Raw genomic sequence first — 14,086 nt, 5'->3', positions numbered from 1 at the left:
ATTGTTGGGAGTTCATTGTACTTGTCTTACAAGGCGTTAATCAATTCCAGTTATAATGGTGACGCAGGAGTTTTGCTCAGTACTGTTTATCACCGTCAATTTTAAAGACCAACTTTATAGTTCCCACTGCTTTGAAGCATTCACTTCTGCACTCCATCCATTTCACCTCCAGCGAAGAGTCAGCAAGATGCACTTAAAGAGGCCAAGAGGGGTCAGGGTAAACACAACGATGCGAACGGCGGCAGAGAACGCATTACTATGATGAAACCGGGAGAGTGTAGTCTTCATTGCGTAATGCCGCCCATTCCAAAAATAACAGCGTATATTTCCGACAACATGTTTTATGTGTCAGCCTGAGCCAAAGACGAGGATGTGAGTAGGAGGGTTCGACGAGAGAACATCTCTCCAGAGGGATTAGAGTAATGATCAACTACTCCACCTGCAGCAAGCTCCGAACCGTTCATTTGCGTAACACACATGCAGGTGTGGGCAGAGACTCGGGCTAGCCCAGAGCGCCGACTGAAAGGAGGCCACGGTGATATACAGCCCATTCGCACGCACACTCTCCTGCCCGTTCCGAGCCAATCTGCATTTGTCGGGCCGAGCTTCCCCCGCTGTGCTTCCACTCTCCTGGAACAAACACTAAACAGAAGCAAGGGCACCTCCAGGAATGCTTTAGCTAGCAATTCCTCCACAATCCTCAGCGTCGCCTTCCTCAATGACCGCCTTGCTTGACATTCACACGCGCGTGACACGCAAAGCTCGGCGCGGCGGCCGCCCAGCTGCACGACTGCCCCGGGAGGACGGAAATAATGCCGCCGCGCAGCGGTCACCGGAATGCATGATTAGGCTCGCCTCACAGGGCAGCCGGCTAAACAGACTTTGACCTCAGGGTGGTGGGCAGAATGTCACCAAGCAGTTTGGAAATGTTGGGTAACTTTTGGGGAGAAGCCAGATAAAAGAATGAAGGGGAACAATGGGGTTTTGAACCCGCAACCACGCCCCTCCGCTGTTGAGGCATCGGTTCACCGCTCAAGGGGCAACTATTTGGAGGGGAGCACACCGGTGGTGGCTTTCTCTCAACGGGGCCAAATGTTTGCATTTCGGGACTACTGAATGGGATTTGAAACAGACGCCCTGCGGTCAGATGAATTGCTGCCACAGCGAGCCACCATCAAGGAATACACACACTAAAAATTGGTGTGTTGAATTTGATCAATTTTAGTTCAAGAAGCGGTTGCACAAAAATTTGGTTTGCAAATGTCTCATTTTAATTATTCGCAAAGACCATCAGTCTTCTTTCATGGAGGATGAGAACATTTACTGTTATGAGAAGCTGGAATTCTGGGGATGAAGACACTTTTAAGTTTAAAAAGGTCTCAATGTGATTATCAAAATAGTTGTCGATTAATTTGATAATTAATGTCAATTAGTTCATTCTCTAAAAGCGCCGATAAAAAAAACAACAAAAAAACTGTCAGGCCTGCGGTCTCTGTGTGTGTCTGTGTGTGACGTGATATTTTCTGAGCCGCCGTTTACAAGCTTGACCCTGTTAATCAGATAACCAGAGATCGATGTACACATCACGTGATTTATCAAGATGGAGTCCATTCATTTATCTAGCACAGTATTCGCGATTCTTTTAACACTTTCATATATGTATAAATATATATATATATTATATAAAAGCAAGTTATCAGTAGTTTAAAACAATTCGTGTCGTGTCCGATTACGTCACTACGCATTTACGTCAAGACTGAGCATGCGCAGACCGGACGCAGCCGGGCTATTCCGATTGAACTGTTTACGCGACACTCGTTCGGATTGGCAAAAGGAATATAGCACCCCGATGAATCCGAATAAAAGTCCATTCGGATTCAAGCCTTTTTATTCCGAGTGGGGTGTTTATATGTAGCATTTTCATTCCGCTTGATTATTCGAATGCTTTTTAACCGGAATACATGGTTCCAAGTAAACCCGTCTCGTGTCTGGGTGACACAGCAGCTCCTGTGTGAATTTACGCGACGTGTGTTTTAATCTTTTAATTGTCCATAGTGACAAATATGAGTGTGAATGCATGTTATGTGCCTTGCGATTGGCTGGCAACCAGCCCCGATTCTCTCTCTCAGCTCATTTGGAACCGCAACGAGCATGAGTGCGACAAAGATGGGATTGATACACGTTTTAGTTTGGCACTAGGCAGCAAGATAAATGTGACATAATTAAAGGGAATTATTTTCTCTCTGCTTCCCTACTTTTGATGATTCATTAATTCATTTATTTATTTATTTACAACTGGCTCTAGTGATGTTTGCATTTGGGAATTTAGCCAGGCAGGCAGCAAAAAATACATTGAAACCAGGCAAAAATAGCAACACAGTGCTCTATTTTGGCTGTGGCTTCTTTCCAAATCAATTACTGTAAAAAAAAAAATACATCAGGAGGATGTCGACGTGGACCTGCTGCAACACAGAGGACACCACACGCCCCTTGAAAAGCTTACAAACAAAAAGACACAAATTATCTCCCACTTTCTCCATTGCTTTCTATGGGATCCCGCTAATAGCTGGCAAAAAAAAAAACACCTCACCACAACATTCCTATCGAATTACCTTTTCCAAACACATTGTAAGTCTTCCTCGCAGAAGCGGAAGAATGGAGCGTTTGCAAAACACACACACACACACCGGGCTGTTTTATTATAAATTTGTCTCTTCCCTTCTGCAGCACTTCAGAGTGAATGCCGTTAGGGACACACGCTCACGCACGCACGCGCGCACTTGGAGATGTAACTACAGAGGAGCCTTGACAACAGCAAAAAGGATGCTCGTGTGATGCTTGCACCTTGAATGAGTTTGGTCCGCACGCTTGAAGCCGGAGCCGAGTTAATAATATTGAGGACTGTGGGGGGGAAGGGAGGCACCGCCGGGTGTGGCTCCGGTGCTTTTTCTTCATACAACACATGTACCTCGATACTAAATGGCGCGTGGGGGTTGCTAATGTTGGAATCATTTGCTATCACCTTGCACCCGGGAGCGCGGGTCCAAGGGGGTGGCGCCTTGCGTAGCCTGAGGGCTTTTTTTCATGACGCCTCGCTCTGCTCTGTTGCTCTGACAGCTACTTGAAAAAGCATCAGCAGGGGCGTGCTCAACAACTGCGATCGACCCCTACCCCCATCCCGGCCACCAAATCTATAATATTGTAGCTAAAGCATGATTAAAAAAAAGAAAGAAAGAAAAGCAAATAGTTTAAACAAGCTCTGCGTCGCAGACCAGCTCTGGTTGAAAGCCAACATTTTCAAGCAGATGTCAAATGACGGAAACTGAAATGGAATATCAACTGTATACTCGTCACCTTAATGAATACCTTACAGCAAAAAAAAAACCCAAACAATTAAGGTACTGGACTTTGTTAATTACTTGATCAATTCCCGGTGCTTCATTCACATCAATGGAATGAAAAGCAAATGAAACTTCAGCTTCTTGCCAATAGTGATAGTATAGGACCACACATTTTCTAACCAGATGGACAAAAATGACATTTCAAATATGAACAATACTGTGATTCAACCCAGGACAAATAAAGTGCTTTGGTGTATAGAAAGGACAATTCAAGGATGGCACAAAACTACTGAACAGCAAACCAGCATTAAGTGTCAGAATCCATTTTGGGCATTTTCAATCAAATTAAAAGGAAGTGATGACTGCCATCTAGTGGTGAATGATAATATTACAACTTAAACCTTTTTTTTTTTTTGTGACAGCCTGACAAGACTTTTTTTGTTGAATGAACCGAAGAGATGCCCCAACAATGGTTCAGATTTTAAGATGTGACACGCGACACCAAAGAGATGCCGTCTACCGACTTTCCAACGGTGAATTGGTGTGTAGAGGCATTAGGACGAAAACAGACGGTGACGAACGACGATCCTACTTTTGAATATGGACGAAAGTGTAAGAACGGAAGGGTGCCCAGATCGTCCACAGAGAATTCAGAATGGACCGGAAAAAGAGGGTAAAGTGTCCATCCTTGGCAAATAGACTCCAGAAAATAACGTATATATTGCACAGTATGTCCTCTCGTCGCCTCCGCCTGCCTCCAGTCAGGACAGCGAGATATCAGCCTTCCCTCCGGACAGGCAGCAGGCAGGCCTCACATTGGCCCAGCCGCGGAAATGTTCTGCCTGCAATCTAATGAGCGCGGGAATGTCACCGCGGGCCTGTCTGCCGGTGCCGGCCGCCCGCTCGCCTAGAACATCCATACATGTTGAATCAGCACAGCTGGCAGACGGCGCTTCCTCTTCCATCCCTTTCTCTCCTGCTTTCTTCCTCCTTCAAGTCCCGTCCCGCTCGCCTGCTCGCTCGCTCGCCGCGTCTATTTCCATCACAAACACAAGCGCAGGCGTCCCTCTCACCCCACACCATTAAACTAAACGCAGACATCCCAAATGTCTGCCATAAATAAAACGCCACCTTTCCATGTCTGGGCGTGTGCTTAGTGAAGATGAGGACCAGCGTGGGAAATGAGAATAAATGAGAATTATTATTTTAGAGTTTAATAAGAGATAGCATCTGCTTTCTTTGCACACCCCCCGCCCCTCCGCCCCTCGCTACCTGCATGGATACTTGCGATGTCTGTTTTCCGTCCTCAAAAAGGACATCAAACGGGCCGCCTTCACACAAACGGCTCGCTCGCTCAGATTAGACGATATCAACCGGGAAGGAGGAAGACGACATATAAAATGACTATCCTGGAAAAAAAAAAAAACATTCTCACTCGTGGACATCTTTCTAGCGAACATGAGCTTTCTTTCTGACAGATAGCTTTGTCCTTCTCGCGATGGATCTCGTGATGGTCTCATTAGATCAACCATGGAGGTTTTTATCAACACTGCTCTATGCATCCTGTCAACATTTTTCTTTTTGTTATCAGCCTGGATTTTTTTTTAATGATGGATGGTGCTGGCCTTCCAGGGACATTACCATTCAATGCACACAGTGACGATGTCATAATGAAGGAACGCATCGACATCCGCCAAGGTCGACCAATTTTCATTTGCATTTGAATCCTCAGCAAAAGCATCCATGCATCGTGGGCTCATGCCGGAGCGACAAAACAACACTTATATGTTCCCAAAATGAGCCGGCTGGGGACTATGGATTCATAAATATCTATTTGGCGCGTGGCTATTTTCTAAAAGGCTGATTCTCCAGCATGGCCAAGTTTTGTCCTTAAAAACCGACTGTCCAAATATTTATTTGTGGGCAAACAGTGTTGTGGATTTTGATTTTCTCCCAGGGTGCTGATGTAAAACATAAGTGCATAATTTGTAAATGTAAATCATCAGCCAATGCTGCTTTTCTGAGATTTTAATGTACGGTGAAAGAAATCCTCAGACTCACCCAAGCCTGATGACATTTTTTGGCAGGTTGCGCTTGTACGATGACATCTACCACACACATCCGACGAGCTCAGAATCAGTCAGCCTGCGCTTCGACCAAACCCCCCAAAAAACTCACATTACGCCTCCTGCGCCACAACTTAGACATGCTCCAAGCCCGTCTAAATTTGAGTCTACTTTTTGCCACCAAATTCAAAACGCCATCGGTCCATCGGAACCCCAAGCAAGACGCCACATGGAAAAATGAAAATCACGCTGAGTGCATGTTTGCTGGACTTGGGGGGAAAAAATTGGCTTTGAGTACACAGGATTTTCAATCGAGTTCATTTCCACCTCTGTGTGCTTTGGCTTGGTCTGGTGTGAACATGGTATAGTTGCAAATGAACCACATTTTGGTTACGGAGAGGAAATGATTTTTCTAGACAAATCATGAATCCATCAAACAAAACTTCTTCGGGTTTACATTCTCGCCAACAAAGAAGAGCGACGATCACGTTGTCACCTGGACTAGACTCCAGCTCCAGATTTTTTTGTTCCGTGACTATGCTTGCGACTCAAAACACACGTGTCTGACATACAACAAAACACAAAGAAGAACTTCACAACTGACTTAGCTCTGCTGTAATACGCCTGCGAAGATTGTTATATTGTCTAATGTGCTGATGCACCCCCGGAAAAAAATCCACTGCATAAGTGGCACAATTACCAATACGCTAATGCTAGTTGCATTAGCCCGTCTATGGTGTTCTGCAATGTGTTTTAGCATTAAGCTAGCAAATTTTCCAAAAAGGCAAAGTGAGGATGTTGTTTCAAAGACACAACATTGAAACGCCACCGAACAGTTTGAAGCAAGCACACTTGGCTTCTTTTTTGAAGAAATATTCACTATCCGCCAAACAGGAAGTGACCACAGCTTCCAATACGCCAATGTACGATTGTTTAAGTCCTGTTAGAGGGCCACCTTCTCTGAGTGTTTGGAAACTCCTTTCAACTTGGAAAACGTTTGCGAGTAATAGAGAACACACATCTTTTATCGACTGTCCAACAGCAAACATACGGCACAGCATCACACCAGGAGCTGACTTCTACAGAGTGTTGGATGTACGTTCCTCACCCTCAACCCGACCCACAAACCTCCCTCCAAAACTGCAAATAAACCACATACAAAGTAAACCAGTTTGTGTAGTTGCCATACCTTGGAAGTGGAACGCTCTTGATTCCCTATGGAAGCCTTGGACCTGAGTAACTCCATCAAATCCATCACCGGCCATGAGGTCATCCAACACGCTGATGCGAAGAGCTGGGTCGACCCCAAAACCGTGCACTAATTTGCAGAGATACAAACGTTCATTGTTAAAGGTGGGCGGCGGATGCGCTGATTTTGAGAGGTCTTGCTTGACAAACGCTTTAAAAACAACATATGAATTAATCATGTGAGGCAACATGGATGGATGGCAATGTCCTTACCTGAGCGAGCGCAGAATATGCAGGCAACCCCAAATAGCTGTAACAATCCCATGGTGAATGTGTGTTTTAAAAGAAAAATGAGTCCATATTTTTGTCCACTTCTGCTGAGAATATTAGCAATCCAGGATGCTGAGCGGGGGCATTATCCAAACTTTACATCCCCAGCGATGAGGAGGCGTTGACACACACACACACACACACACACACACACAAAGCAAAGATGTAAGTCCAGTATTGTTATTATGACTCCATGTAGCGTGTGTGGATGTGCTCCATGAGCGCCGTCCGCGGGCACAGGTGGATGCGCGGAGGATGCACAAAAGGAAACGTGACGCTGCCTTCACCAGCTCAACAGACGGTCCTGCCGCGGCGCGGGAGGAAGGGAGCTGCTGCCGCCCAGGCTGGAGGGGGGAGCGGGGAGCGGGGAGGGAGGGTCGGAGAACTCCCACTGTCCTGGAAGAGAGAGAAAAAGAGAGAGAGAGAGAGGAGGAAAGTGGGGAAAGCGCGCCTCCTGGTGGTGGGACGTGTTACCGTGCCCCGAGGTAGCAATCAGAATCAGAATCAGAATGCCCTTTATTGCCATTGTACTCAGTGTACGAGATTGGAGAGCTCCCATCTTCAGTGCAATATCACAAATAATTTAATTAAATATATCAATAAAATTAATATTTTAATATTAGTGGTCCCCGCAGATTTTGATTTTATTCTCTCTCTCTCTCCATTTTTTATTCAAAGTTCCGTTTTCCTTGAAAAAAATATTTTAAAAAGTGTATATTGATTGCTTAATAAAATTAAAAATTAATATTTTAATATTAGTGGACCCCCTGGATTTTGCTTTTATTCTCTCTCCCTCTTCATCTGCCCTGTGATTGACTGGCGACTAGCCAGGGTGAACCCCATCTCTTGCCCAAAGTCATCTGGGATCGGCTCCAGCTCACCCGAGACCCCTTGTGAGGATAAACGCTCTAGAAAATGGATTATCTTTACCCCTCTTTGAAAGCACCTGTCTTTTCAAAGCGCACAGTCAAATTTTGCATGCTTAAGGTATCCCATCATCACTTTTGTTCTTTGACAAGTCATCATCATCATCTGCTGTCAGCTGAGCTTTGTCTTTTTGACACATAGCAATAAACTAGATTAAAACGGGCTGCTTGGCTTCCTTTGTGACTCACTCTTTTTTTTTTAATAGAGCCCGGGTGCTTTGAATATTACTTCAGTCACTGTTGAAATTGCATCCTCCTCGACCATGGGAACACTTACCTTTCTAAAAGAGCCCTTGTGAGGTTTCTTGCAAGGAAACGCTTTTTCTTTGCTGATCAATTCTCTGCCAGATGGACAGGAACAGAAGTGTTTCTCTATAATGCCTTGTTCAGAGGCTAGCCTAAATTAACAACACACTTCAGCCAATCCCTGAATGACTTGGAAAGACTTTTGTTGGCTGCGCTGGCCATGTTGAAGTAGCTTGTCAAGTGATTCTGGGGAGTGTTCCAGATCTCTTCCTGTGCTCAGCTTTTTCCTTAGAACCTCCTAAAGTATCAGCATTTGGTTCTCCATCTTGCTCCACATTGTTTCCACTCCTGCCAACAACATGGTTTGTGATCACTGGGTTTTAAAAATAGATGATTAAAAAAAAGGGGGGGATAAATCTGTGGCGTCTTGCATTTATGTGCCCCCCCTGCACTCTATATATTATTAATACAATAACATTTTTTCTGTGTCCACCCAGGAAATGTAATTACTTTGTATTGCCCACAAGTTGTCATTTCCCGCAGCGCCGTGGGGAAAATATGAGCTATTGAATCAAGTCCCCAGCCAAGAATGAAAAGTAATGAGATCTTTACTCTTGACGAGCGCACACGCACTAGAGTGGGGGTCACCAACCATTTTGAAGCAGACAACTACTTCTTGGGTGCAGGTTATTGCAAAGTTATATCCATTCATTATTTGTAACGCTTCTCCTCACAAGGGTCGCGGGGGTGCTGCATCGAGCCTATCCCAGCTGTCATTGGGCAGTAGGCGGGGGGCACCCTGAATTGGTTGCCAGACAATTGCAGGGCACACAAAGACAAACAACCATCCGCTCCCACAGTCACACCGAGGGACAATTCAGAGTGTTTGATCAACCTACCGTGCATGGTTTTGGAATGTGTGAGGATCTACCCGGAGAAAACCCACACAGGTGCGAGGAGAATGCATTCAAACTCCACAAAGGAAGGCCAGAATCAAATCAGATAATCAGTAGGCCTCCATGCCGCCCTGCAAAGTTATAATTACATTTAATTCCATATTATTAATCATACAATACAATACAATTTTATTTATAGGATAAGCAAAACAGAAAATGGATGGATAGATTCACTAGAGTCTCTCAAGCCAAGGACAGTTCATTTCGCTGAACTCAGAATTTCAGATAAATTTGCAACCATGTCCCTTTGTCCAAATACTCTTCAACCTCTTTTCGCAGGAGCTGATCTGGACTTTTGCATCTTATAGTAACAATTGGCGTTTGTGTTTTGTCATAGTGCTATCTTTTAACGTGTGCAGCACTTTGGGAAGTATTTACTGTATTTTTATATGTGCTATCTAAATAAACAATGAAAATCGTACATAAAATAGCTGTCATTCCTAAACGTTAAATTCATTAAGTAAAGCTGGAAATTCCGCATTTTAATCAAATGGTGACTGCTTGTTTAGAGGGAGAATGTTGCTCAAACTAAAGTGTTGTCAAGAAAAAGTGCTTCATAAAGATACTGTACATGATTATATTATTCAATTCCTATGCGTCAGCGCCATCTTGTGTGGAAGATGGTGACTTGCAGTGAGATTTTTTTAACCGAGACGATTTTAGTAGCCGGTTATGAGGTATAACGTGCGTCCATTTTATTTCAAATCGTATTTACCTTTATTGAATATCAGCAATTATAGCTGGTTGGTTCAATGGCGAGCTCCTCCTTGGATATGAATGGACATCAATTTGTACTACCTGCGTATAAAACACAATGATCGTGTGATAGTAACATAAGAATAATACAATAATCGACATATGTTACGTGACTGCCAAAATAAACCCTTCCACATAATAAAAAAAACACGCATGACCTTTTTTTTGAAGTGCCTAAACGGAGGGTGTGCAGCACTTTAAGTATTCACTTTCGTGCTTGTCATTTCTTAAAGACAACCGTATTTAATTTTCAGAAAATATATACTATAACTTTTTTTTAGCTCCATCTAAATATGCGCTTAAAAATGGAAAAAAAAACTTTAGCAAAATTGGAATATTTATTTGCCTTGCCACCCCTACATGAGTAGTGGTATCGCCCGCTCCCCGGAAACGTCAACCACAAGCCGGCGAGAGTGTTTTTTTTCTCCCTCTGCATAAAGAGAAACAAGTAAGTACTTATTGGAGCGCAATGCCCCAAAAGTTATGGTATTAGCAAAATATAAAAGTGACGCTATGTGTCAGACAAAGTGTCCCAAAAGGAGTTTGCCAGTATCTCGCGCGTGTTGAGAAATTAGCATTGGGCTACTGGAAGCTCTGTTAGCTGAAGGAAAAAGACGCTTAGTAGCGCACACAATAAATGTGTGCGTCATTATTTGAAGACCAGCAAGATGCCGTCGTGATTAACATGGTTTTGCACCTTAAAGCACGAGAAGGTTGTCTGATACTGCTGTCATCTTTCTTATTCAACAAGTCAGACAATCAGTACAATTCGGAGGTGAAGTGAACCTTTTAGTTTATTTAACATTCTAAAATTAAACCGTCAGTGTAGGTAAAGATGTTCAAAGCATTTACACATTTTTTAACATGCGACGTGTGTTAAAAAAAAGTTCCGAGATTAGTGTCACAATGTATTCCAAGTTAGACAATGACAACTGTGTTCAGTGCGCGAGAAGAGGCGAGAGTTGTGACATGTCAATTTGTGACTGCGTCACCATGACAACGCCCCTGCTCGCAATCCCCTAAGCATCCGACAGTTCCTGGCCTATTCACCTGACCTCTTTTTATTGTTTGGATTTGAAGTATCTTTTGTAACACTAGTCCTGCAACATTTCGGACACACTTTTTTTGTTTATAATTAGCACTCTATCATAATTGGATTGTAGTTTTGATGCATTAAGACGAACAAACTGTCTTTTCACAGGAAAACTGCAAACCCGTTCAGAAATTGCAAGCAAGTTTGGCACAATTTCTCGTCTTGACTGAAGAAGTTTTCACCCGACATCCATTATAGTCTCAAATTTTACGATATTTGAATGGACAAGGCAACCACAAGTGCACAGGTAAGACCCACCTCATTCATATATGATCATCAGCGCATTTGTACGCACATATTAGAGATCCAGTACAGTGCAAGTGTACCTAATGAAGTGTTTGGTAAATCTATCTGAGTAATGGCTTTCTGCGCACACTTTTGTGTTTTACAGTCCAGCTAGTGAATCCCCTTGGACGTTGAGTGATGCCCGTGAAGAAGAAAAGAAAGCTCCCTGATCCAGATGATCATCAACTCAAGCGTAAAATCACAAGGTAAACAAACTGTGCACAAACCGTGCTCTCCTCAAATGCAACGTTCTATTTTTTAGCTCACCTGTGTTAACCAGCATGCTAATTCTTACCATCTGATAACTAACCATAGAAAATGTAATTATTATTTATTCGTTGTTTGGTGAGTGTTTGCTGTGATTTTCTGTCCAATATGTGCCTTGTCTCAAAAAAAGGCAGATAATCACGGCATTAAAAAATATTGAGAGGTGCGATTCAGACCCCTGCACAGAATAACATATTCTTTTTTTACCTGAAGGCACATCTCCGCCAACAAGCCCTTTTCTGGCAAAACGTGCCTGGCCTGGTTCTACGAGTACGCCGGGCAGGATGAGGTTGTCGGCCCCGAGGCCATGGAGAAGTTCTGCGAGGATGTTGGAGTCGAGCCTGAGAATGTGAGTCGACTGCGCGAGCGCCCGGTCGGGACGTGAGCCACCACAAAGCGGCGGCAGACGTGTTGCCTTTGTGTTGCAGATCGTCATGCTAGTGTTAGCGTGGCATCTGGAAGCGGCCAACATGGGCTTCTTCACCCGGGACGAGTGGCTCAAGGGAATGACGACGCTACAGTAAGGCAAGCGGGTTCATTGAGTGCACATATAGCAAAAAAAGTGTTGTAAAAATTCAATTAAAGTGGACTTAAATATCTGAAAACAAACTGTAAAAGATTAAATGCAAATGTATTTTCCTTAAAAGTTAAATACAACAGAGCTGTCGGCCAGCGTAACATTATGCAGCCTGAACATTTATTTCAGTGATTTTTGCGCACCACTAGAGGGAGCCCTTGTACCAGCAGTAAACTTGGCACACTGAGAAACTTTGAATCACTGTTTTTCATCCAGAAATACCAATATCCCGACAATATTGTGAGCAGTTAATCATTTCTTTTTATTATTTTGTGTATTTGGTGTGAATGTACGGAGGGCTTAAGAAGCAAACTGGATTACCTGCGCGCTGAGCTCAACGACGCCTCCGTCTTTAAAAGCGTCTACAGATACTCTTTTGACTTTGCCAGGGTGAGTTGACAGATGCTTTTTCGTCATCTTCACATTGTAATGCTTTGGTTGTAGCCGTCCGCCGTTCATTGTTCAACACGCTCTCCTCCGTTGTCATCCGTGTTCTACGATCAGGATAAAGACCAGAGGAATCTGGACATGGACACGGCCAAATGCATGCTGACCTTACTTCTGGGCAGAACGTGGCCTCTCTTCCCCGCCTTTCTTCAGTTCTTGGAGGTAAGTCAGGCCTCTCCTGTGGGTATCGTTTGGTCATGAACAAAGAGGTTGACGTCGTCGTGTGTGTTTCACAGCAGTCCCAATACAAAGGTGTGAACAAAGACCAGTGGTACAACGTGTTGGAGTTCAGCAGAACCATCCGCACAGACCTGACAAACTACGACGAAGACGGGGCTTGTGAGTCTTTTCCCACGGAGGCGCCGTGTTCTTAGAAATGACCGGTGTTTGCGCCAAACAGTTTAAAATGATCATAATTGATTGCGCTGTTTTGATTAGAAATGTAATTGTGTTATGGATTTATTTGCCAGCCTGTCAAAGTTTAATTAGTCATGTATCAATTTGTCTTCTGCTGCTGCTGTTACAAGCAGATCATTCTTCATTGCATAATTTCACTTAAAAAAAAAGTTAAGTTCTCATTTTATTTACATTTTTAATCCAACATGACATGAAATGAAATGTGACGGGTAAAGTGTTCTTAATTAATCACAGCAAGAAAATACATTGAGTTCTTATTCATATATAATCTTATAGTTTTAATTATTTAACTACTTTATTTTGTATTCAATTAATACCCTTGGTGCATTTTTCAATTATTTTTTATTATTTAACGAGCATTTTCTAAAAAAAAAATTTAAATAGTTTTATTCATTACTTTATACATTCTGGGAATTCAATTAAAATTGTAATAACATATTAAACGTTCATTTTAAATATTGTACTTTGACAAAGTTGTGATCATGGCTTAACGTTCTCTGGCAGAATTTGCCAAATGTTTCCCATTTTGTTAAAAATGTGTTTGGCCTGATCACTTGTTTTTCTTATTTTTATTCTAATTAAACTATAAATCATTTCAGAACAAAACAACCATCCTAAATAATTAGACGGTCTCTGTTTAATTATATTTTCCCAAAAAATTGCTAATAATTCTGCCAGGGAAGGTAAAATTATGCACACAACTGTATATGAATCAAAACCTTTCCATGTTCTCTCATATGTGCTACTGCAGAAAAAATATTTGAAATGTATTTATTTATTTAAAATAAGGACATTTTAATGCTAAATTTGAAATCCCACTGTCTTGCCCCATTCCACAGGGCCGGTGCTTCTCGACGAATTTGTGGAATGGCGTAAAGCTCACTTGGTCTTGTAGCAGACGACAAAATAACGCTCAAGAAGTGGAGCAGGCACAGACAACGCAGGAAGAAGCTTCGCATAGGTTTAAGAAAAGGGGAAAAAAAAAAAAGTCATCAACCACACTGATGGACTGTGACTGCTCACACAAACGCACGCACACACGGACTTGAGAAGTTCTTCAAATGAGAAATGCCCTGCAAATTTTGTTTCCTTGACGATTATTTCACCCTCATTTGATTCTTGTTTATAGATCACAATAATAAAAATGAATTGAAAAATAAGTGTTTGTCTTTGTGGTTTACATTGATGGTC

General features: G+C 42.9%; 2 protein-coding genes across 2 annotated transcripts in view; one reads left to right on the top strand and one right to left on the bottom strand.

Moving 5' to 3' along the window:
• The window catches only part of nell2a (neural EGFL like 2a), a 76,884-nt gene extending 69,602 nt beyond the window's left edge, over nucleotides 1–7,282 (bottom strand). Inside the window, exons 1-2 of the mRNA XM_088287207.1 lie at nucleotides 6,869–7,282; nucleotides 6,597–6,725 (exon numbers count right to left, since the gene is read on the bottom strand). Of these exons, the coding sequence (XP_088143333.1) occupies nucleotides 6,597–6,725; nucleotides 6,869–6,920 (181 nt within the window). The 5' untranslated portion in view covers nucleotides 6,921–7,282. The remainder of the gene's footprint in view (nucleotides 1–6,596; nucleotides 6,726–6,868) is intronic.
• A 2,901-nt stretch (nucleotides 7,283–10,183) lies between these two features.
• LOC148315858 (DCN1-like protein 5) lies at nucleotides 10,184–14,038 on the top strand. Its single transcript, XM_088287167.1, has 9 exons — nucleotides 10,184–10,257; nucleotides 11,011–11,149; nucleotides 11,294–11,393; nucleotides 11,668–11,803; nucleotides 11,883–11,976; nucleotides 12,315–12,421; nucleotides 12,536–12,640; nucleotides 12,715–12,817; nucleotides 13,735–14,038. The coding sequence occupies exons 3-9, from the start codon at nucleotides 11,326–11,328 to the stop codon at nucleotides 13,788–13,790; spliced, it is 669 nt and encodes a 222-aa protein (XP_088143293.1). The 5' UTR covers nucleotides 10,184–10,257; nucleotides 11,011–11,149; nucleotides 11,294–11,325; the 3' UTR covers nucleotides 13,791–14,038.
• Nucleotides 14,039–14,086: the final 48 nt, after the last annotated feature.

Source organism: Idiotropiscis lumnitzeri, unplaced genomic scaffold, assembly GCF_059441095.1.
Source record: "Idiotropiscis lumnitzeri isolate Australia: NSW breed Sydney's pygmy pipehorse unplaced genomic scaffold, RoL_Ilum_1.0 HiC_scaffold_35, whole genome shotgun sequence".
Taxonomy (NCBI): Eukaryota; Metazoa; Chordata; class Actinopteri; order Syngnathiformes; family Syngnathidae; genus Idiotropiscis; species Idiotropiscis lumnitzeri.
The sequence above is the reverse complement of the archived record's forward strand: the minus strand, read 5'-3'. Positions and strand labels throughout refer to the sequence as shown.